This window comes from Hippoglossus stenolepis, chromosome 11, assembly GCF_022539355.2.
Source record: "Hippoglossus stenolepis isolate QCI-W04-F060 chromosome 11, HSTE1.2, whole genome shotgun sequence".
NCBI classification, from domain to species: Eukaryota; Metazoa; Chordata; class Actinopteri; order Pleuronectiformes; family Pleuronectidae; genus Hippoglossus; species Hippoglossus stenolepis.
The window spans coordinates 12,497,302-12,519,960 of record NC_061493.1 but is presented as its reverse complement, the minus strand read 5'-3'; the positions used below and the strand labels follow the sequence as shown (position 1 = coordinate 12,519,960).

At 43.8% G+C, this 22,659-nt stretch overlaps 1 protein-coding gene across 2 annotated transcripts; it reads right to left on the bottom strand.

Moving 5' to 3' along the window:
- On the bottom strand, positions 1-17,529 carry pax3a (paired box 3a). Of its 2 annotated transcripts, none has more exons than XM_035169266.2 (9): positions 17,173-17,529; positions 16,301-16,536; positions 15,730-15,859; positions 15,333-15,473; positions 5,797-5,996; positions 5,005-5,170; positions 4,675-4,895; positions 1,148-1,411; positions 1-153 (listed from the first exon to the last, which is right to left on the bottom strand). In XM_035169266.2, exons 1-9 carry the CDS (start codon positions 17,255-17,257, stop codon positions 136-138), a joined length of 1,461 nt encoding a protein of 486 aa, XP_035025157.1. In that variant the 5' UTR covers positions 17,258-17,529; the 3' UTR covers positions 1-135. The 2 variants fall into 2 exon arrangements, with proteins under 2 accessions (XP_035025157.1, XP_035025158.1); XM_035169267.2 differs by having other exon boundaries at positions 15,802-15,859.
- Positions 17,530-22,659: the final 5,130 nt, after the last annotated feature.

Below are 22,659 nucleotides of genomic sequence, written 5' to 3'. Positions count from 1 at the left end.
CGTCTCCTGCTTGCTGTCCTCGGGGCTGGGAAGGTTTGGCGAAGGCAGTGAGCATGGGAGGGGGGGTGCAGTCTCTGGAGATGTATCTCAGACTAGCTCGGGAGAAGCCTCCTGCTCGGGCCATGTCGGGGGGCTTCATATAATGAAAGGCACCTGAGGAGGACAAGGAAACACAGATCGGGAGGGTTAAAGAGATTCAGTTTGCTTTTTATTTAACGGCTTACATCCCCTGATGGAAAAAGGACGATTTAAAGTTAAATGAGAGTTGAGATTTTGGACAGTAAGATGGGTGAGAGCAGGTCAGAGTCGGTTTGAATGGAAAACACAGAGAAATAAGAAAACTCCTCGTACGGGACCTCGGCTCTGCTCCACTGATCAGTAACAACTCTAAATCTGACCTCCAGTGGGACACATGGTTCTAATCCTGGCCTGCCAAGGGCCATAATCGCCCCCTGTTAAAGAGCCCCTAACCCTTCCCTTGTACACACACACCTACATGTCTACACTCACGTACACACACACACACATTTCATCAAACCCACAAAACCTATATGTGGCTCCCTCCCAGGCCCGGCTAAATTAATGACATCAAGATGTTGCCACTGATGTCGACATGTGGTGGTGTACCTCAGATCAGCCCCCGACAACAGCAACATGCACCCCTCCCTCCTGTCAAACATGCTCTGGGAAGTGGCTCCTTTCATTTGGCCGGCGATCTTTGTTACGCAGGGGTCATTACATGGCTAGCTGAGGTAGACTGAGGGTTTGATGGGACACTCATCATACGGGGTCACGAAAGGACAGAGGGAAAATGCGTGCGCTGGGCTGTACGACCTGGACGTGCCTCTGCATCGAGCCACGTGGATAGTCCAGTGATGGTAATGTAAACTGAGGTAACCCGCCAGCTAGCGCTCTTTAACATACATGTAATTTCAGCACAGCCCCTGGGTGATTTGAGACGCTCGCTCATCAGAGATGTCCGCGCAATTAACCCGGGTTGTGAGTCAGATAATCAAACCTAAGTAGCTAAACCAGAGGAGGGGTCACAAGAGGACATGGCCGCCAATCAATTATACACAATTTACATTCAACTCTAGAAAATGAGAATCCTTAAACCAGCGGTATAAACAGGGTATTTCAAACGCACCTTGCTCTGACTGTACTGCCCGTACTGGTAGGACGGATGGTGGTCCACGGCGTAGGCGGGGGAGGCGTAGGATGGTGTGCAGTAAGACTGGGTGCTGGGAAGGGTGGGCATGCTGGTCAGGCCCGGTAGAGTGTCCAGGCGCTGGGAGCCGTGACAGCTGGCGGCCATGCCTCCGTTGGGCTCCAGGCCTCCGGTCAGCGGGGAGAGGGCGAAGTCGCTCTGGGACTGGTGTGGCACTCCACCTGGATTCAACAGGCCCATCACCTGAGGGGGGGAATGGAGAGAAATTGATGATTAATATTGAATTGAATTTTAATAAATGAAAATTCAAATAAAATAGTACATTTGAAAAAACCACATCAAAGGCTTCACGACTCGATCAGAAATACATCTGCCCTGGCTTCCCTCACACGTGGTTTCTCTTCTCTCTGCTCCACTGATACGTTTTATTTTATTTTACCTTGCTGTGACACCTGTATCATGTTTTACAACTGGAATAGACAAAAAATATCTTTTGTGTAAATGCAATGTGTTGGAAGTAGAATACAAAAAGATTTTTATGTAGAGAAAGGTTCTTTTCATAATGTCTCTCTCTTCTAATTTCTGTTATTGCCCCAAATTCACCGTGTCCTTGAGGCCAGGGTAAAGAGGCCAAAGGGCCAAAGGGTACGTGGGAATGAGAGGCAAGGTGTGTTTGTGTATGTGACAGAGCACTCCTGCTCCAACGTGTGGAATCGTGTGTGTAACAGTGTGTGTGTGTGTGTGTGTGTGTGTGTGTGTGTGTGTGTGTGTGTGTGTGTGTGTGTGTGTGTGTGTGTGTGTGTGTGTGTGTGTGTAGTAGGCACTTTTTGCTCTGAAGTCAGGGGTGTAGGGGTATCAGTGATACATCGTGAACAGCTGCACGTAGGTTTGCGTGAGAAGCAAAGTCATGAAAGTGTCTCAAAAGTGAAGGTAGAGAGAGAATTACAGTCCATGTTAGAGAAAATAGAGATAAAGCCGAGTAAATACCCTCGAAATAACAAAATAACCCGGAGAGAAAAGTAAAAAAGAAGAAACGGGTGAAGAATAAATAACACTGAGTAATGTAAAAACAAGGATTTCTCACACACACACACACACACACACACACACACACACACACACACACACACACACACACACACACACACACACACACACACACACACACACACACACACACACTCACACACAGCCATGTAACCTCAGGTGCCTTTTCAGTGTGTAATTTACAGTTTGTATGATCTGACCTCACATATCTGACAAACAGCAAAGTGCCCGGACAATAAATCACTTCTGTTACTGCAGGGAATGTGCGCACGGCCTCGTGCACTGTCTGTTATTACTATTTGAATATTTCTTCTATCAAATATATATTATCTTAATTTGTATACATGCAGGTGCATAGATTCCCTAGAATACACATTGAATCTGCACCAGGCTTCAGAAAAAGAGATTACAAACTGAATTATTAAATTATTATATTTATTGATGTTTATCCTCACAAAATGAAACATGCATAAGTCTGTTTCTGTGTGTTTGTATGAGAGCAAACATAAGTTTGAGTGGCATGTGTGCATGTGCACGTTTGTGCCTTCGTGTCTGCGTCTGATCAACAAGCTCCTGCGTTCATGTCCACAACTGAAACGGCAGCAGTTTCCCCCAACGCTGTGTCTGTTTTGAGGTTGTTCCGCGGATTAGGTCTCAGGGGGGTGCAAATCCCGACCGCTCGCTTCCTTGGTGAGAAAGGATTGCTTTGGTATGCACCAGATCAGCAGTGAGACGCCCGAGACACTCAGCACCACGGGGGAAACCACCGGCCTGACCGTTGTTTTCAAAAGTCGAGCTAAATGCTCAGACAAGAATATCGCCTATCTAAAGTAAACCTTATCCATATCAAAACTCCACCACGCTCTAATGTGACCATATCTGGAGTGAAATGAACCCCTGAATCTCCAGAAGAGTAGATAGGGTAGAGTAGCTTTTATAGACAAATTTGGAGTTCAGATAACAAGACAATTCCAGTGAGGGTTTAAAACAAAATAGACAAACCTATGTTAGGGAAACTGAAACTGTAAAGTTTTTCAAGAGCACAGAGGTCTTCACGTATAAACTATCAATATCATAGAATTTAATCAATTCTCATTTCAATATCAGGAAATTAATTCTACCGTCATCTGAAATAGAGAGAGCCGCATTGCAATATACATTCAAACAGCTGCAATGAATATGTGAATTAAAACAAATTAGCCAACAAAGTGAGTCATTTGCATAAATTACACACTTTGTTACGAGAGGAAAGATTACTTCGTACCAATCAATTAAGACACTGGAACGTTCTGTGATTGCAAATCCAGACGGGGAAAACATTCCGGGCGCGCCGTCCCCTGTGCAAGATGAGCTGTCCGTTGTGTGAGGAGCTGCCCGTTAAGGTTAATGCTGAAACCATCCATGAGGCTGCGGCACCTTTGGCCTCTTTATTGGAGTTAAAGCCACTCGGTGACCCTGTAGGTATGTGAACCGCAGCCGTACACTCAGTTACAGGACGGCAGCTACAAGCAGGAATGCGAATGCTTAAACAAACTGAAGTACAAATGACGAGTGAGCGCAGTTGAAACCACCGTGCTTGTAGCTCGCTGCGTGTCATCTTCACTCTCCCGTCTCCCTACAGTTTTATATATCCAATAAAAATCCCCAAACAATGATGTATTTAAAAGTAAACATGATGAGTTTTTGAGAAGCAAAACACATATTTTAGTCACTTACTCCAGCTCATATATCAAAGCAGTCAATTATACCTCCAGCCACAATGGTGCCACCCTCTCCTCTCTGACCGTGCATCCACAGCCACAACAAAGCTCCTCTCTTTTTTTCCAACATATATACATCCTCAGGCATTCAAACAGTAACAAATCTGCCCGAGGCAGTTTTTTTATCGGTGACTAACAGGAGTCTGAGATTCTCTCTCATGGGAATTAGTACCCAGCATGCATTGCATGTGGGCTGGCCACCCTTTGTGGCGGTTAAAAGCTCGTTTTACGCCTGTTAGTCCATCTTCTGGGCCGGTAGGGAGCCACTGATGGACACTGATGACTGTGTAATCGACAATAATTGTCTTTTCAGTTTTGATTTGTGTCATCATTGGACATCCATACATCTCTCCTCATGTTTGGTCCCCACTGCCTCGCCGGAGACTGACGTTAGCCACATTTCGAATTCATCAAACGACCCGTCAGAATAAACAAAAATGAAAAGCAACCGTGTTTTTCAGCTTAACAAGATTTCATCAATGTCACCCCAATGACACCTCCGAGGTCACACTGAGGAGTGTGTTAGCCGCACATATGGTGAATTTCCAAACCAGCACGGATCACTAAATGCCTCCTGCTTCCTGGTATAATGTGTGTGTGTGTGTGTTTATTTGTGCATAGGTCTATGTCCATGTAAGCAAATAGATATTATAAGATATATTTCTGTCGTGTGTATCTTTAACAGATGTAAAGACGAACCTGTGGCGAGAGGCTGTTGCTGATGGTGGAGTTCACGGCGTTGCTGTGCCCCGACGAAGTCACAAAGCTGTCCGAGTATCCTGAGAAACCGTGACGTCCAGAAGACAGGCAATACGCGGAGCTCGCGTCCTGAGAGCCCGCTGACGAGCTGAGGCCGCTCTGGTGCACGGACGTGGGCGGCAGCGGCTGCGGTCTGTGGACTGTGCTGGGCTGCTCGGAGACTGTTGAGAATCAAACATTCTACTTAAAAACCTGTGTTGCTAAAATTGAGAAACAATGCTGCTACTGTTGCATAAATGTATAGGTTTGTGTGTGTTCAGTTGGACGCACTTTGAGCTATGGAAGTAGGAGGGTAAGGGCTGTCGGACAGCTGATAGGACTGCAGGCCTGACATGGCCGACGGAGGGAAACCACTGGGGATGAGGTGGTTGAACGCCATCAGCTGACTGGCTCCAGCTTGCTTCCTCCACCGGGCTCTTCTGTTGCTGAACCACACCTGAGGGGTGACAAGAGTGTTTTCATTTTACCAAAGAGAATAACAACATACATGTTCTTCTTTATTGACGCGTGTGCTTGGTCCGTGTAAATGTATACTTGCATGTGTGCGTGAGGCCTCTCTGACTACAGGGAGCTGAACTGATAGAGATCTTAGCATCTGGAGCGTGCAGTGAAACCACAGACATTACATCTTTGTGAGCTACTGCCAGTCACTGGGTTCAAATAATGCCACAGGGCCAGTTAGAGCTGTTAAAGCCTATATTAGCGTCCTATCTAAATGAGCCATCTATTTTGAGATCTCTGCGCAGCCCCTTTTTTGCAGAGTCCGACCAAAATAAGACGCTGCCCTCGTACACAGTGGGCACAGTGTATCTGTGTTTGTCTGTGTCTGTATGTGCAGCGTAGGGGGAGGCGGGTGCGGGGTCAAGGGTTGTTTGAAAGCGAGGGGGCCATGTCTTATGGTTGTAAGGAATGTTTGGCAACATCCCCGGGCAATTTAACAGCCACATGACACATATCTGTGACAGATCGACACACTGCACTGCTCTGCTGGGGTGTGTGTGTGTGTGTGGGGGGGGGACTTTCGGTTGAGGTTTGAAGAGTGCGTCTGTAAGTGTGTCTAACCTGCACTCGAGCCTCTGTCAGTTTGGCCCGCTGAGCCAGCTCCTCCCGCGTGTAGATGTCGGGGTAGTGTGTGCGCTCGAAGGCCCTCTCCAGCTCCTCCAGCTGCTCCGCCGTGAAGGTGGTCCGACTGCGGCGCTGCTTCCTCTTCAGGGGCAGCCCAGGCTCCGAATCCACGTCGGAGCCCTCGTCTGAGTGACTGGCTGAAATTGCACAAAACAAACAAGGGACAAGGAGACAGACTGTTACTTTAAACATTCAGGGGAGTCCAACTGAGAAAGACTGAGTTGAGCTACAATAGCCAGACCCCAGACAATAGATTATGCTGAGTTCGACACATGGTACAGAGCCACCTCAGATTGTGTCCCTCTGCTCCCTTAAACTCCTCAGTAGTTCCCGAGGGGATCAAAAGCCAGAAGCTGCTTGAACATGGATTAAAGAGGACCCGATCCCTCCAGGGCGTCGATTTCCCTGGGACTCTGAGTCTCTCCCAGTCTTAGCCATGCTGTGCACTGTGCCTGTAGGGTCCCACAGTGGAGAGTGGGCAGCCTTTTTGCAGGTGCATCTTAATCTGTTTGTTCAGTTGAGGGTAGAGGAGAGCGACTGGGTAACTGGGAGACAGCTATTGGGGCCTAATTCAGCAGAAGAGGGAAGTCAATGAAGGCTTGAGACTAGAAACAGAGGACTATTGCTGCATTTCAGGGGGAGGTTACCCATCTATTAAATAATGATTAGGTCCACAGAGTAGCGTGACAGCCTGCTATTGTCCGCCATTAAATGTCTGCGATCCCCCCATCTCTTTCTCCGTCATATACTCACAAACATGCATCTGCTGCTGCTGCTGCGTCTGAGCTGTGGGCTTTCACTCAATAAAAGCAGTCTATGACAATGTGTCAAACACAGATGGACACAGAGGCAGAAAGAGCTGGAATCCACTCCCAAATCCACCCCAGAGAGACCTCTTAGACCCTAACGGAGAGGGGTCACTGCACCTTTTCCTCACTCCCGTCTCCGCAGCAAACACCTAGACGCTGAGGGAGACTGAATGAGGGAGCCCGAGGCGGCGAGACAGGTGTAAGCAGCAGAAAGGCTTCAGCAGAACACAGAGGCTCGCCTGTTTCCCCCAGACTGCTCATTCTCCCTCTGCCTTCTGTAGATTTAAAGATTTAATTAAAAAGTGCCAAGTCAGACATGGAGGGGGGTAAGCGGGGATCTCCCCCCGCTTGCCTCTGGAGCCTCTGGAGCCAAAGCAGGAAATGTTTGTGCTGGTTGCCAGTGTGTGTTTGACCAGGCATTACACACGGATTTGGTCCCTGGGAATGTTACTGTGCTCCGGATTGCCGGCACACGAGATTATGACGCTGGGAAGACGTCTTTATTAGGTCGGACTCAGGGTGCCACACTGGCATAAAGGCTCATGTGGGGGGAAATGGCTGAATGCTCGGAAATCCCTCTGGAACATGCGCAGTGAGTTTGGGATGTGGTTTATATAAGTTTGGAAGTGGCCTCAGACCAGTTGGAGCAGATTTCAAGTTACATCCACACTAGTACGTATTTGTTTGAAAAAGCATCAAATCTTGGACACACAAGTTTTGGAGCATCTAAAACAGAGAAGTTTGGAAACGCTGTTGGCCCTGTTTTAGTTTGAAAACTCTCTTGCTGCGGTTTTGTGGAGACGGTCAGAAACTGAGATTTTGGGAAACGATGACGTAAACACTCTCAACTGCTTACTGATAGGATCTTTTTTTCAGTCACGATGTAGCCTTCACCGATTTATCAGGCTCCTATCACATGACAAGTGTTGCTGACCCTGTTAATCGGTTAAATTCTGACATGAGCTATTATCTGAGCAATTCCTGTTTACACCGGCACGTGCATGCCCAGTGCACGCAAGCAGCCATGTGATATACGTATCCAGATCAAGTTTGAAAACACTGCTTTCAAAAGAAAATGTAGCGGTATGGATGTAGTCTTAAAATACAAGAGGCGTGAGGAGAGGGTCACACAGCATGAAAATAAATCTGTTTTGTCTGGATTAGTGTAACTTCCATTAATCAGCACATAACCAAACACTGTAGGATGAGACTGGGAAGCTAAGTAACAAGTGGTGTCATTGCTATTTTAATGATGGCAGAGACAAGAAAGAAAAAGACAGAGGACCAATGATGGCGTGGAAACGAAAAAGATTCCTGAGGGAGGGAAAGAGAGCTCATAAAACTCCTCCGAGGAGAAAGCTCCCCATTGGCACTGTAACTCATGTTAACTGCAGGGTGGGGGTGGATCTCTCCTCCTTTGCCCCCTTTATTTCTGTCTTTCCCTCTCTTTTTTTCTTTCTCTCCTTGTGTTTATTATTAGTAACTAGAGAGAAAACACTCCGTCACAGACTCTCCCTTAATGGCAAATGACAGTGTTGCTTTTGTCATCCTCTGGCTCGCGTTTTCTCTTTTGCGCTCTTCCTCCTCTCACTCTTTGTTGTTCTTTTTTTTCTCTTTTTTTAGAAATGATATGGCCGGGCCTTTGTATCTGCAGCAGGGAAAAGCCTGTGGCAGGGCCAGGACTCTATTGGGCGAATTACCACGCTCCATCTGTAGGAGCCATCAGGGACGCCCGGGCCCGCATTCAGGGGCCTGTCACCTGCCCAGCAGGGGAGTGGGAGGGGGGCTGTAGGGGGAGATGGGGGCTGCAAGGCCAGGGGATGAGTGGGGGAATGAAGGATGGGAGGGAGAAAGGGGGGGCACAAAGGGGTCCGGAGAAGGGCTACTGGGGGATGTGGAGGGGCACAGCAGGGGAGCACCCCTTCGTCCCCTCCCTCCACGGCCTGAGGGGCACAAAGTTGGGGGATGGTGGGGTTGAGGGGGTTGACATGAGTAGGAGATCGGAGGCTGAAGGCACCTGAAGAAGATGATGGGGAAGGGGTGTGGGGTGCCATGCTATGGAAAACGAGGGGGTGCTGGTCATTCTTAAAAGCGGGAGCTGTCCCCTCCATCTCATGCATTCACTTCTCTCCCCTCTTTCTCTTTGCTCACCCGCCACTGCTGCGTCCACATCTTTGACGTTTTCAAATTGAGGCTCCTACACGCCGCCGTGGATCAGTTTTGAGGCACGCTGACGCAGAGGCGAGCTTGTTCCCACACATTCCCCGCAACAAACGGCAGAAGAGGATAGCAAACACACAAAGGGAGGCCTCGACCTCCTTACTTAAACACCCAAATCAAATTTTACGCTGCAGCTAAAGCACTGGGGAGCTGAAAGTGCTCCATAGCTGCTCACAGTTTGGCTGCGGCTCTGACAAGGATCTTAACAGAAAGATAGATTATTATCCCTCCAGCGGAAATTGGAGCTGTTGCAGAATTATCCATAAAACAGAAGTATAAAAACAAAGTAAGCTGCAGGTTATTAAACTAATAACAAGCTACTTTAGATATTGGAATGGATAGTGGGTCATTTATTCACAATAGTCCAGGAGGTTGTATGTATCAGAGTTTGGTCGATAAGGCAGCACTCAACAAGTGAATTCAACAGGTTCCTTTTCACTGATAAAATTCAACAAGTGTATTTGCAGGTGTTTCAGTGTCTGCACACAAACAACACAGACGCTCAGGGAGGAACAGATAAGGCCACAGAACGAAACAGAACCGTTTATCGATCAAGAGGGGAGACTGACAGGCAGCGAAGATAAACTCCAGAGGGTCACAGATGTGAACCGAGGGAACGTCCACTTCCATTAGCTTCACCTGCAGCTAAAGGGCCTCGAACAGACCCCCAAAAAAGAGAAAGAACACAAGTGAGGATTCCAACCGCGAGAATAAAGACTGCTCTTGTTTACGGCAGAGTCTACAGTGGCCAGGACTTGCCTTGCCAAGCATTCATCCCCCTCCCACCCGCTCAAGAGATGTTAATACGAAGAGACATGCACATGCGCACGGATCTATATATGTGCACACATGTGCATATACATTTAAACACGCAGCCTGAAATGGCAGAAAAAAAAAACGAGGTGGAAAATGTGACAAAGTGTTATCTTATCCTCGAATCGAAATACTGTCCATTGATTTTAAAGGAAGGGGGAAGAAGCAAGGAATTAAACGAAGAGAAGAATAAAGAATTGAAGGGATGGGGGATGAAGAGCGGCAGCGAGAAAGAGACAGAGAAGCGGAGCATATGGGGCAGTTTATAGTCTTGTCTTGGTAGGGGCTGGCTGGCCCTTCCTCCAGAGGCTGTTAATAGAGAAGGTAATTGAGCTGGTGACATGTGTTCCCAACACAAAACAAAGGGCAGAAGAGACAAATGAACTAGTTATTTGCCCAGGGAAGTAGATCTGGCCCTTTCAGGCCACGGAGCACGGTGCGAGTGGGCCACTGAATAAAATAGTGGCACGCCACATAGAGCCAGAGCGAGCAGATGCACTGGAGGAAAAGAATGGTTAACTGACAGCTTATGGGCTCAGCTGGGGTTAACAGTTGAAGGGGAAAAAAATGGGGAGTGAGTGGGCTGCTCACTTGACTTGCTAAAAAGCCCCCAGGAACCCGCAGCTGCCTGGGAAAGGACGGGGAGGGGGTCAGATACAGAGAATGAGAGAGAGAGATGATGATGTGATGGGCAACGAAAAAATGGAGTGAATGAGCGCAGGAGGTTGGCACTTAACGGACAAAGAGCTATAGCTGGCGATATGACGCGGAGAGATGTATCTCTGTCTAATATCGGTGAAGTGACAAAAAGCCACAAAATGGCCCTGCGCAGCTTTTATGTGTGCCCAGTGTGTGGTGGTTATTATTTAGTTCCACTGTGGTGCAGTTAGGTGACAGTTTCACGGTGGCATTTCCACCCTTGGTGCTGGGACAAAGCTACAGCACAGGGCCCACGCAGGGCTGCAGCAACAGGCCAGTCTGCCGCACGTTCCACTCGAACGGAGACTAACCAGCTCAGTCCAGCCTTGTTACGGCCACGCCGACAACCCAACCACGCTCCTCATTCAGAATTCTACACTGTAAAACAAAGGTTCATGTCTCGTCCACATCATTTCCTTTGTGTGACGTCACGTCTGTCAGCTCTCGTCTTTTCTCAAACATTATCATAACCTCCTGTTCCTGGGGCCTGATAGTTTTAACAGTGAAGTGACCCCAGGTTAGCCCCTGACCTTTTCACAGCTACCGCACGGCGCTGCAGTGAAAACGGCCTCACCGCTGACCCCCCCAACAAAACTTCACAGACACTCAACAGAGAGAGAGAAACCGTCATTACATTCCATGCCTCTTTTTTTGTTACCCTACCTACTACACTCGTAAGTTGGGTCTTGCTTTCGGTTTTATGAGCTTTGCACATTTGTGGACATTTTCAACGTCAACTGCTGCACGAAAGCTGGTGTTTGGACTAAAGTATATAAATGATGTAACTCTGAACACTTGAAGATCTGCTCTTTTTTTAAGTGGATTTCTTTGTTCTGATAGGTGAAAAAAGACATTAATCAAAACAGCAACAGAGTTGTGCTGGCATGTCCATAATGTGCAATGTGCTGGATGAAACAGCTCCACAAAAACTGAGGCTAAACAAAGTTAAGTGATTGACAACGCTGTCTGGCTTTACTCAATTAACTATCCCATTGTGCCTCTCTTTGCAGAGTCCCCTCGCCCCCGACCCTTTTCTCTTCCCACTCCTTTATCCTCCCCATCACAGAGTTTTGCTTGGCTAATACTTCCAAGGAAATAGAGAGCTCTTTTTCTGCTGGGGCTCCTCTCCTTGACCTTCCATTGCTCGCCACTTCTCTTTCAGTCACTTCACGGTGTCTCTGGGGTTAGTAGGGAGAATGTGGAGAGTACATCAGCGCCAAGGGGCCGGCTCGGGGCAGGACCCCGGCCCATTACTTCAAAGTTGGCCTGCATTCATTAATTGTCCTTTGAATTAATATTGGAGGATCACAATGTGGGTGCCAACAGAGAAAGAGGCTTTAATGAAGCATAGAGTCGGCATTCAGTTGCAGATCAGCTAGTGTGGATTTTTTTTTTCTTTTCTTGAGAAAGACAGAGCCTTGAGAATCATGTCGACACTGAGTATTTATACTTTAAAAGCATCTATCTGTCTATCTGTCTATCTGTCTATCCGTCTATCCATCTATCCGTCTATCTGTCTATCTATCTATCCATCTCTCTATCTAACATCACAACCTTACAAATACATTTTGAATTCTGGTTTGTTTTCTCGAGTAGTCCACTGAGCTAAACCCGCATTATAAACATTATTAACAGGAAAACCCCAAATATAAATTTCTCCTGAGAGGAAAATGGAAGTGTGTCTGCAGCAGACATTCCTCTGGTTGGACGGAGGCCTTCTGTCTCCTGTAACCAGCCTCGTCTAACCCTCCAATCTTTCACTTATTCACCGTGGAAATGCAGGGACCCCTAACAAGCCAGAATCAGCGTCTACCTCTGTTTACAGCTGCGGGTTATTGCAATCCTGCTCTGTTGCTCCCCCTCCCTGTGTGTGTGTGTGTGTGTGTGTGTGTGTGTGTGTGTGTGTGAGAAAAGTGTCTGTTTATATTCATATTTATCTCATGAGAGCAGAAGTTAGGAAAACATCAAATCAGATTAGACGGCTCAGATGTGGTGTAAATTTGCTACCAGAGTTCAAAATCTGAGCGTGGATTAAAGAAACATTTAGACTGCCTCAAAACATCGTACACTCCAACGGCGCAAATATGATCTTTCTGCTCCGAATATTCCCCTCGCTAAATCCATGCAAAAGTCACGGGGAGCCACTCACCCAGTTTATTTACACAAACAAAGTCCCACTCAGCTCCGTCGACAAAAGCTGCTAAATCTTTCATGTTTTGTCAGCACTTGATTCCTCCTGTCCCTCTGGCTATTTGCCTGCCTCCGGACAATGGGGGCAGGAGAATGGCAGCAGATTGTTGGAATGCACCTCAATGAAACCAATTATTACATGTTGACTGCGTTCACCATGGCAGATTTGAAAGAACTGGGCTCATTCAATTTGGCACCACAGGATTCCCTTTAAAGAAAAGTTATCCCTTTGACTGTTTGTATTTCTGAGCTTTCTTCTCCCCCCCCCCTCTCCCTTTCACCCCCACTGCCATAAATTGATCCTGTGAGAGTGGCAACTCCTCTTTTATGACTTTGGTTACTTTAATTAGTTAAATGAGGCCAAAGTGCTAACAGTAATAAATAGATTTAAGGATGCTATCAATTAATTCAACCGCTCGTGGAAAAGAAAAAATACTTGACACCACTGGATTAAAATCATACACCGAAGTTACACCGAGCTGGAAACACTCCTGCTCTATGACCAAATGTGACAAAAATGACATGACACAGAGGATTCTCTCACACATAACTCAGCCGTGCATGTTTTCTAGGTTCTGTACACGGGCGTGAATTCCCTCCACACAGCTCAACAGTTGAGGAGATGCAACAACTTTGCATCAGCCTCATCCCAAGCAGCAAGCACCCTTTTCCCACAATATTCCAGCCCACTTGCCATGCAGACCTGGGGCTGCCCAGTATACTTTATCCCACAAACCTCAGCAAGTCCCTTTTCCCAGACAAATAAATCTAAATGAGTCAGCTTTGATCTTAGCACTTAAGGGAAGCCAACAATAGTGGTAGAGGAGAAAGGGGCAGAGAGCAACAGGCCCTCTCCCCACCACAACAATAGCCTCTGCAAACACCTACTTAATCAATATTTGGCCAGAAGACACTCTCCCAGTCCCCAAAAACCACGCTTTTCACATTCTAATGAAGTGCCATAAAAGAGGAAAAACAACAACAACTTCCACAAAGAGACACAAGAATGAAATAGTGCTGTTGCATATATCAGTGAGGGGAAAGTGTCTCGGAGCTGGTTGTATGCAAGAAGTCATGTTTTTGATGTAAAATAACTAATGTCATATGTTCTCTTCGAAATAATCAATGTGCCAAAAAAGTATGAATTAAAGAAGAATACATTACCATCCTCGCATAATTCCTGTGAGTTGTATTAAACACAGTTCTTTAAGTTTGAAAAAATATTTTTTAACTGGCAAAAATGCGAATTAAATTAATTTAACAACAGGGGTCCAAATGAATTGATCCTGTTTATTGATTATTTACATTTCTAAGCGTCTAAAATGATTTATTTGTTTTGTGCATGTATAGATGAGCTGTAGGAGTGTTTAGGGATGTGTCTCGCCGCGGGGAGAGGGAGAGGGAAGTGGCCACAGATACTGCATGAATGTGTGCGCCCTGGGCGGAAAGGAAAGGGGCGGACTCTGCCCGAGATGAAAGTGGAGAGAAATAAAAGGTTTGGGATTTAATCTAGTGGAGAGAGGGGTTTCCCCTGCGCCCACTGACTGAAGGCGTCGTGCTCACTGCTCAAAGACTGTGTCAAAAAAAAAAAAAAAGGCTCCGTGCGCAATAGCAACGGCACCGTTCAATTTGATTACGCAAAGAGGCCTGATGTGAATTTAACACATTTTGCGCAAACATCATGCACTTCAAGCTGTTGCCAGATGTGTTAACTTAATGTTTATATTGTTTTTTCTGCAGAACTAAAGTTATCATCTATAACAGACTAAAACCAAAAGCCAAATAAAACCGCAGCATTGAAAAAACACTGAATAAATCAGTGCGTAAAGACGTGACATTGCAAAAACATTAACCACCATTTCTAGAGGAGTGTTCATCAATAATTAACTATAGATTTCATTGTGTCCCCAACAGCAACACTCTCCAGTCTCCAGATCGTAAATCAACAGGTGTTCAGCAGTTTCCCCCGGTTTCTTTCTCAATACAAACTGTAAACATGTGCAGAAAGCGCACAGATTGGCACTTTTTTTTTGGAGCATTCTATAAACCAAGTGGCACCGAGGCCTTTTGGTTGTCCCTGAATAATTCATCGCTCATTGCGGGTTCATAATGTCTTCTCCGGGCCCTTTGTCTGCGCACTTTTTTCTCCCTTTCTTTTCCTATTTTGAAAGGGCCTGGCGTCTTTTTCTTCACCACTGAGCCGCTCACTGGAGTTTGGCTTTTGTGTGCGTCAAACTGAGGTGTGAGCCTCAATGGACTCTCCCTGCTTTGTCCCCTGAAGTTCATCCCCACGAGTCCGATAGAGTGTGATTAAATAAATAAATAAAAAGTTTCTCAAGCTTGAAAGTTTGACAAATGTTTGATTATCGACTTAAAATAAATCTCTTGACATTTGTTTAATCTAGGAAACTTAAATTATAGGCAATTAAACCAAAAACGGTGCGCAATTTTACATGCGTAGAAGTTCTATTATGATTGTTATTATTATTATTATGATTGTTATTATTATTATTAGTATTAGTATTATTATTATTATCATTATTATTATTATTATTATTATGAAATTTACTCTTAGCACCCAACATGTTAATTGCAACTGAAAAAAATAACTCAGGAATAAAAACATCTACAACCTTTCACAACCTGAATATTCTTGTTCAGCGTGTTAACAGATGTATTCTGGAGACTGTAAGAGACACACTGCAGCGAGGTAAAAGAAAAAATCATGACTGATGAACTCACATCTGTCTCCCAGGATTCCGTCGATGCTGTGTTTTGTGCGCGGTTCGTTTTCCTCCATCTCCCTCTTCACCACTTCCTCATCATCCTCATCCTCAGCGACTCCGCCGAACTTGGAGCGCATGATGCGGCTGATGGCGCTCACTGAAGGAACAAGGCAGAAGTTTGGACAAGTAGAAGTTAGTGGATACAGTTGATACAAATCAAGCAAAAAAAATAAATCCTCTATCCAAAGCATAACGTGTCCAAATAAAAAATTATGTTCAAAAGATTAGAGGGAGCATTTTCATTTTGTCCCTTTTTTCGTTTAAAATATTTCGAAAATAAGTCAGTGTTTTAGTATAATGTTTAAATTAGTCTCATTCTTCTTGGTGATCACACGTTTTAAACTTTCTCCAACCTGAGGGGACGTTGTTCCTGTCGCAGATTCCATCTTTCAGTAACTTGTCCCTGATTTCCCAGCTGAACATACCCGGGTTCTCTGACTTGTACTCCTCGATTTTCTTGTCCACCTCTGGAGCAGCGGTTTGCTTTGGTGAGAGGAAGAAGAGAAGAAAAGTTGTTTGAGTTTACTTATCGTATTTTTTTTTGGGAGATTCCAGGCCTCAATTATGGGCGAGAAAGAAACGTTTAATTATTTACTGGCCTTAAGATTTAGAGTGACAATGCAAACGCAACCCAATAATTCACAGTCATTGTGCCACAGAGGCTATAAAGTCAAACTCCATCAACTTTTACGCACTTGCACATATTGTAAAGGATTTGGCCTCAGAGGTCCACTTGAACTACACGACTTTTAACCAGCTCTGTTACTTTTTATAAGCACATAGAATATTAAATTTAATTAAGTTAAAACCTCTTAAATAAAGTCTCCATCTTAATATGGCAACTGCTGCTGTATAAACGACATTTTAAGGCATATATTAACTAGGTCATTTTACGGTTTTCAGTCCACCGGTCGTGTCTCTCACCTTTGGCTTGCTGCCTCCGATGGCCCCCGGCCGGATGGAGCCGGTCTCCTGGTACCGGCAGAGGATCTTGGAGACGCAGCCGTGGGACACCCGCAGCTGCCGGGAGATTACGCACGGCCGGACACCGTGATGGGCCATCTCCACGATCTTATGGCGGATATGGTTGGGGAGAGGTCGGCCGTTTATGAAGACGCCGCCGAGCTGGTTGACCCGACCCTGTCCTAACGGAGTGGAGACTGGAGACATGTGTAGGAGGGTTTAGTTGCATGAATACTCGTAACTTGGATTTAAAATATGGCTCTTGCATTTGTTTTATGAATTACCCTAATATTCCTCTACGGGCTGTATTTTTTTTCTAATGGTTAGAAGCAACTCACAAATTAAATTATTTTAAAAGTATAATCTAACATGGAAAATAAAGGTGGTTATGGCATCAAATATATCTAAATAATCACGTCCTCAATCTTACATGCAATACGCTATGTTGACTTTTTAAAGTTTTGAAATTGTCCTAAAATATAGGGGACAAAGAAATAAGAAAAAAAACGACAAACCAACTCTGAAAAGATTAAAATAGTATAAAATTATGTAAAAATATTCAAATGTGAGATTAGGGTGAGACGTGATAAAATATAAACATATTTATATATATATATATATATATAGGCCTATACTGGCTATTTGAAAATGGTGATCATTTGTTTATCAAATTAACATACATTTCAAATTTGAAAGATGAAATGAGATAGTTGATAATAATATTTTTGTGTGTTTACATCATGTCTGAGGCCGATCTTGATAACTTTGCTTAAGTTTTCTAAAAGTTAAATTAGCCCTGAAACTTTGAGCAGCAACTGGTGGCGGTGTCTTACCCTCCAGAGAGTATCCTCCCCGCGGGTAGTTCTGGTGAGGAGTCGGTCTCATCATCATCGGTAAACCTCCAGCCAGCGCTGTCATGGCTCCTGACTCTCTGTCAGGTTTCACACTGGAAACAGAGCTACCTCTGCTTTTTTGTTTTTTAATCCGACAAAATAACCTTCTGTGAGTTGCAAAATTTCAAAACTTCTCTGCAGACGCGACGCAGCCTCCCTTTTCCTTCGAGTAACAGGTTGTGCCAGACCCGGAGACAAAAAGGGTGAATCCCTCAGAGACGAGTGTATCCAGAGGTGGATGCGCGCTCAGGTGAGAGGTAACAAGTCAAACGGCAGGTCGCTGACAGTCCTCGAGGCTTGAGTGGAAGCTTTGAGAGGATGGATGGCAGGCAAATATTTTATCTGTGCTCGCTGTCCCCTCTGACTCCGCGCTGCGCCCCCTGATTGGCCAAACACCCGGACGTTTAGAGACCACAGGAGCTCTGTGATTGGACAGCAGGAGCTCTCTTCTGTCTGGATTGACCTCACGAGGTCAGTTTGTCGTGTCACAAGCTTCAAACTTTGTGTGCACAACTTTCATCAAAAGCCACAATCACCTGAGCGAAGATACATCTGATTTGTTGTACTTTCTTGTGTCTCCTGAGAAATGTGGACTGTTATTATTGATGGTCTGGATGAGAAGGAAGTTTAATGACATGAAACTGGATCAGGAAGGAAAAAAATACACGTTGATTTTGAGAGCTTACGATGTAATAAAGTCGGATAAAGTTATAAAGTTTTCAAGAAAAAATATTATTTTGAGCATTGACAAATTGATGACTAATAATTCCCTGGTACACACACACATACACACACGACTTAATGTTAGTGAAAGAATAATTGAGGCTTATTAATAATTCTAATATCAGCACAATAAAGTGGCCAAGTTGCTGTTGTTAGTGCGTTGATATAGGTCTGTTTTTATTTTTACTTGACAATGTGCATCATCATTATCATAATTATTATAATAATAATAATTATATAAGATTCAAAACAACAAATGAAATAAAGCAAGTGAAACTTATTGATAGAAGGTATGTGCATGCTATTAAATAGCATGTGACATTGTAAAGTTCTTATCATATTATTATTATTAGTAGTAGTAGTAGTAGTAGTAGTAGTAGTAGTAGTAGTATTAGTATTATTATATCAATCATTAGAGCACTAGGGGGTTCACTTCCTGTGTTGTGATTCATTCTATAGTCCACACTGTAAAAAGTTATTATTATTGTGTGTTGTAGTAAAATTGATACGCATTATAATATATATATATATATATATATAATGCTAAAAGTTTATTTTCCATACGAGGATTTTTTTTAAATTAGAATTGATTCAGGCAGAAAAGTCAATTCGGGCAGCCTCTCCTAACTTTCCGGAAATACGGAAACCTTGAAGGCAGATTTTTTCGCTCAGACAATAGAGGAATTCTGGACGTGGAGATGCATGAGGATCAATTTTTTCTTCCACGAACTCCGCCGCCTCCTACGCAAAGAGGCAGCGCTGCGCGGTCATCAAGCAGTTGCACTAATTCAACAATAGGTGCTGTGCGGACGCGTGGTTGAGCCACACGGCGGTGTAACACATCCGTGCAAATGCTCGATTATGGACATAGAAGCACATGAGCGATCATTTGACTTTTCTGCAGCTTGTAGAGTTTTGATAATCATGATAATTAGGCGTGTTTAATTGACCGATGCTTTTTTTTCCTTTTCTCCCTCCCTCAGGAGGAAGACTGACTCAGATGTGAGGCCTCCTCCTCCTCATCCCTTCATTCTGGTTGGTCATGACCTCTGCATCAGACGAACTGATGCGTCACCAGGAGCTGACCCTCTGGCTGATAATAACTTGATCACCATGTTTGTCAGTACTTGCTGCATTATTGTGTAAAGTTAAGAAAAGTGTATTGTCACAGCCTCATACAGATGTCAGCTCAGGCTTCTTTGTGAAAATGTGAATGAGCAAATCCAGCTGTTTGTTGAGCTGCTACTGGTGAGACCGATTTTTAAAAAAAAGCAGAAAACCCCCCGGACACGGATGGAGCGCGGAGGATGCAAAATCACAATTTTCCATCTTTGTTTTGCTGAAATACATCTCAACTTTATCACAGCAGAGAGTCGTTTTCCTTTTGCTTTCATGACTGTATCCCTCAGCGTGTGGGTGTATGTTTTTATTCTTTCTATATGAGACAGAAAAAAAATGAAGTAATGGACACAGAACATGTGGAAACATTATATGTCCATAAAAGAAGGAGTTGGGGGGTTATCACACTAAAGTTTGACTATCATGAAAAGGATATTGGATCTACCATGTCAAATCAATTAGCCCAGAGAGGTAAGCTGAGTCAGAAATGTGCTGCGGTAGAGGACCAAACGCACTAAAAATAAGGAACAAAACGGCCCCAAAAAGAAAGAGTGTGTTGCAAGGACCCGACACACACACAGAATAAGCCAGCGGCTTTGGAGGCTATATTTCTAAACGTTAGAAAAAAACACAATAATTTGCTCTGCCTCCACTAAAGATAAAGTTAGTCTAATAGCCTATAGGCAGCTCTGATCTAGGCTGTTACCTTGGAGAGATAAGGTCCTATACATTGCATCTGACTGAAGCTTATTTAGACTGGAAACAATCTCCATTCTCTCCAGAGCCACTTGCAACATGACTCAGTATTAACGATAAGCACGGCAACAAGATCAAATGTAGATAGACATTTAGAGGCAATCAAATCATCAGTGTGATTATCTGAGTATATAGAAGGTAAACTGCTGAATAAACACACTTCTACTCATTTAGAAAGAATCTGTCGCGCACTCCTCATGATAGATACTATAACTGCAGCAGGTCTAACTGACTGTGACACACAGTGATAGATACCTTGTGTTTATCACACTCATTTGCATTATTCATAGGGTTCAGGTCAAATAACTGTTTGGCTGTTAAACAGCATGTGTTTATCCTTTATTAGTCTTCTGAGAATAACACCACTGCTGTGAGGTAATTTTAAACAATGTGCCATAATATGAGTTTCTACACTGCGGACCCCTTCACAGGGCCAATCACAGCCGAGGCTTCGGCACAGTGTGATTAATAAAAACTATTACTCTGCATTACTGTAAAAACTCATTTGGAAACAATGAGCAATGCTGTTTCTCTGCTGCACTGTCTCTAAATAAAGCTGGGGTGTAGAGTGTCCTTCACTGAAATACTGTCTTCATTCAACAAGTTTCCATTTATTATTCTTGTGTTACTCTTGTGCAGAATAAAGCTAAAGCTAAATGCAAACACAGGTTTCTATGTTAATGCTGGATGCTGGACTCCTATAACGCCATTCAACAATCTGATTAATTTCATTTTACATCCGTTTAGTTTGACGTTCTACCTGCAGCAGTTCAGCGCCGACAATGCAAAAGAGCTTTGCATCACAAAGGCTACAGAGCGAACGCTGTTTGAAACAGGAGAAACAGATTAGAAGAAAGGCCGTCAGTGGTGAGATAGGCATCTGTGAAACGTTGTATCTTCAGAATAAGGAAATCCACTCTGTGATTTGTAGCCTTGGGGAGTTACTTTTACAAGGTGCCTCCAAAAGGTGCACTGTTTTCCCAATGTGTTTGATCTTATCAAATATATATGACCCACAACTTTTCAGAGAGGGGGACTCAAACTGACTGCAGTTATCATAACAAAGGCCCACTGGGTGCATCCAGGTGTGAGGGAGAAGATAAGAAAAACTGAAGCGTTAGCCATAGGGCCTGTGGGCATGCAGGGTGATTTTAATCGTTCAGTAAATGAGGACCAAAAACAGTGAGCTAATAGTTTATGGTCCCATGATGAACACGCAGCGTTACCTCCGCTTAGATTCTTATCTGTCTAAAACACTGAGCCCTAACCTGTGACTGACAGAGGAGGATTTCCTACTTCCCCCCCAAAACACTGCATCCATTTTAATAGAAGGCTGGGATAGCTCAAGAGATATTTGAGACTTAGCATATACTATTATTATTATATGCTTATCTACAAAAAAACTGAGCTTGCAGAATTTTTACTTTTTGAAATGTGTACAACACAATCCATGTGTAAAATATCAATATGTCATATAGATGAATCTCAGAGTGTAAGTGTTGTACTTGATCACACATTTTCAATCCTATATGATATCCTGGATCTCCATACTCGATTGCATTTAAGAGCAGTTGGAAGTGTTGAAATCTTTAAAACCAAGCTTAAAACATATGCCTCTTTATCCTGACCTTTGATAAAGTTTGATTTATAGACATCATGTTATTGCCTCTAAATTTTATTCAAACTACTGTCCATTATTATCTTAGTATGTGTTTTTATCCCATTTTTATTACTTTAATTTTGTCTATGTATGTTTTAAATTTGTTTTTGTTCTTATGATGAGCTTGTAAAATCTATTTTACGCTATCCCCTTGTCAGTATTTTGTTTGTTTTGTCTATTATTGGCTCATCAGTCAATTGTGAAGCACTTTGAAGTGCACTCGCCTGTATAAAAGCTGCTATACAAATAAAGTTGGATTTATTCATGTCAGAAACTGACAACTCACCTTCCCAGCATGATATATCTGTGAGCCTATTCCAACAAGTAGTATGAGCATAGTTATTTACTCTGTTTTGATCAATTATTATATATTATATATATAAATTACTTTTTCAGCCATCACACTGTTGTAAAATCCTTAATAGCATGTGACTGAAATCCAGTTGGACACAAGATGTTACTGCCCAACTCTATATATATAAATACCATCACTGTGCAAACGTGCATGCATTGGCCACAAGAGGGCACTTTTTGGCTCAGTGTATGGGGACTCATTCTACAATTCATACTTGTATGTTATCTGATACATTGAAGGCCACCATAATACATCTTACATGAATATTTCTGTAATCAGACTCCTCTTCACAGTAAGTGAAGAGATGAACTAACATAGAAATCTGTATTTTACTTCTGTAAAGCTGACAGGGTTGTATTTCTGAACAGTCAGGCCGGAGGAGAGAATATTTGACTGCTGAAAGGTGTCAGAATCAGACATGGGTTTACTGCCAAGTAGATTTATACATACATGGAACTTTCTGTGGTGTGTTTGTACAATATAAATATAGACTTTTTTTTTTTTTAAATGGGGAAAATAGGAAAAATAGGAAACAAAAAATGAAATAGAATAGAAAATATTATAGGCTACACGACTAAACAACCATGTGATTCCCAGCACTGAAATAATTTATTTCCTGCTTAAATGGTTATATATTGCACTACATGTTATAAAGCCTAAAAATCAACTCATTGCTGTAACATGAGTGGAGTGGATGCTGCACCAAAGTGTGTTGAGCTATGGCTTGGCAAACACGGGCCTATACAGTGAAGGTTCCTAACAGAGATTTGCCTTGGATCAAAGATTTCTCTAATAAATCTTAATGAAAGCAAAA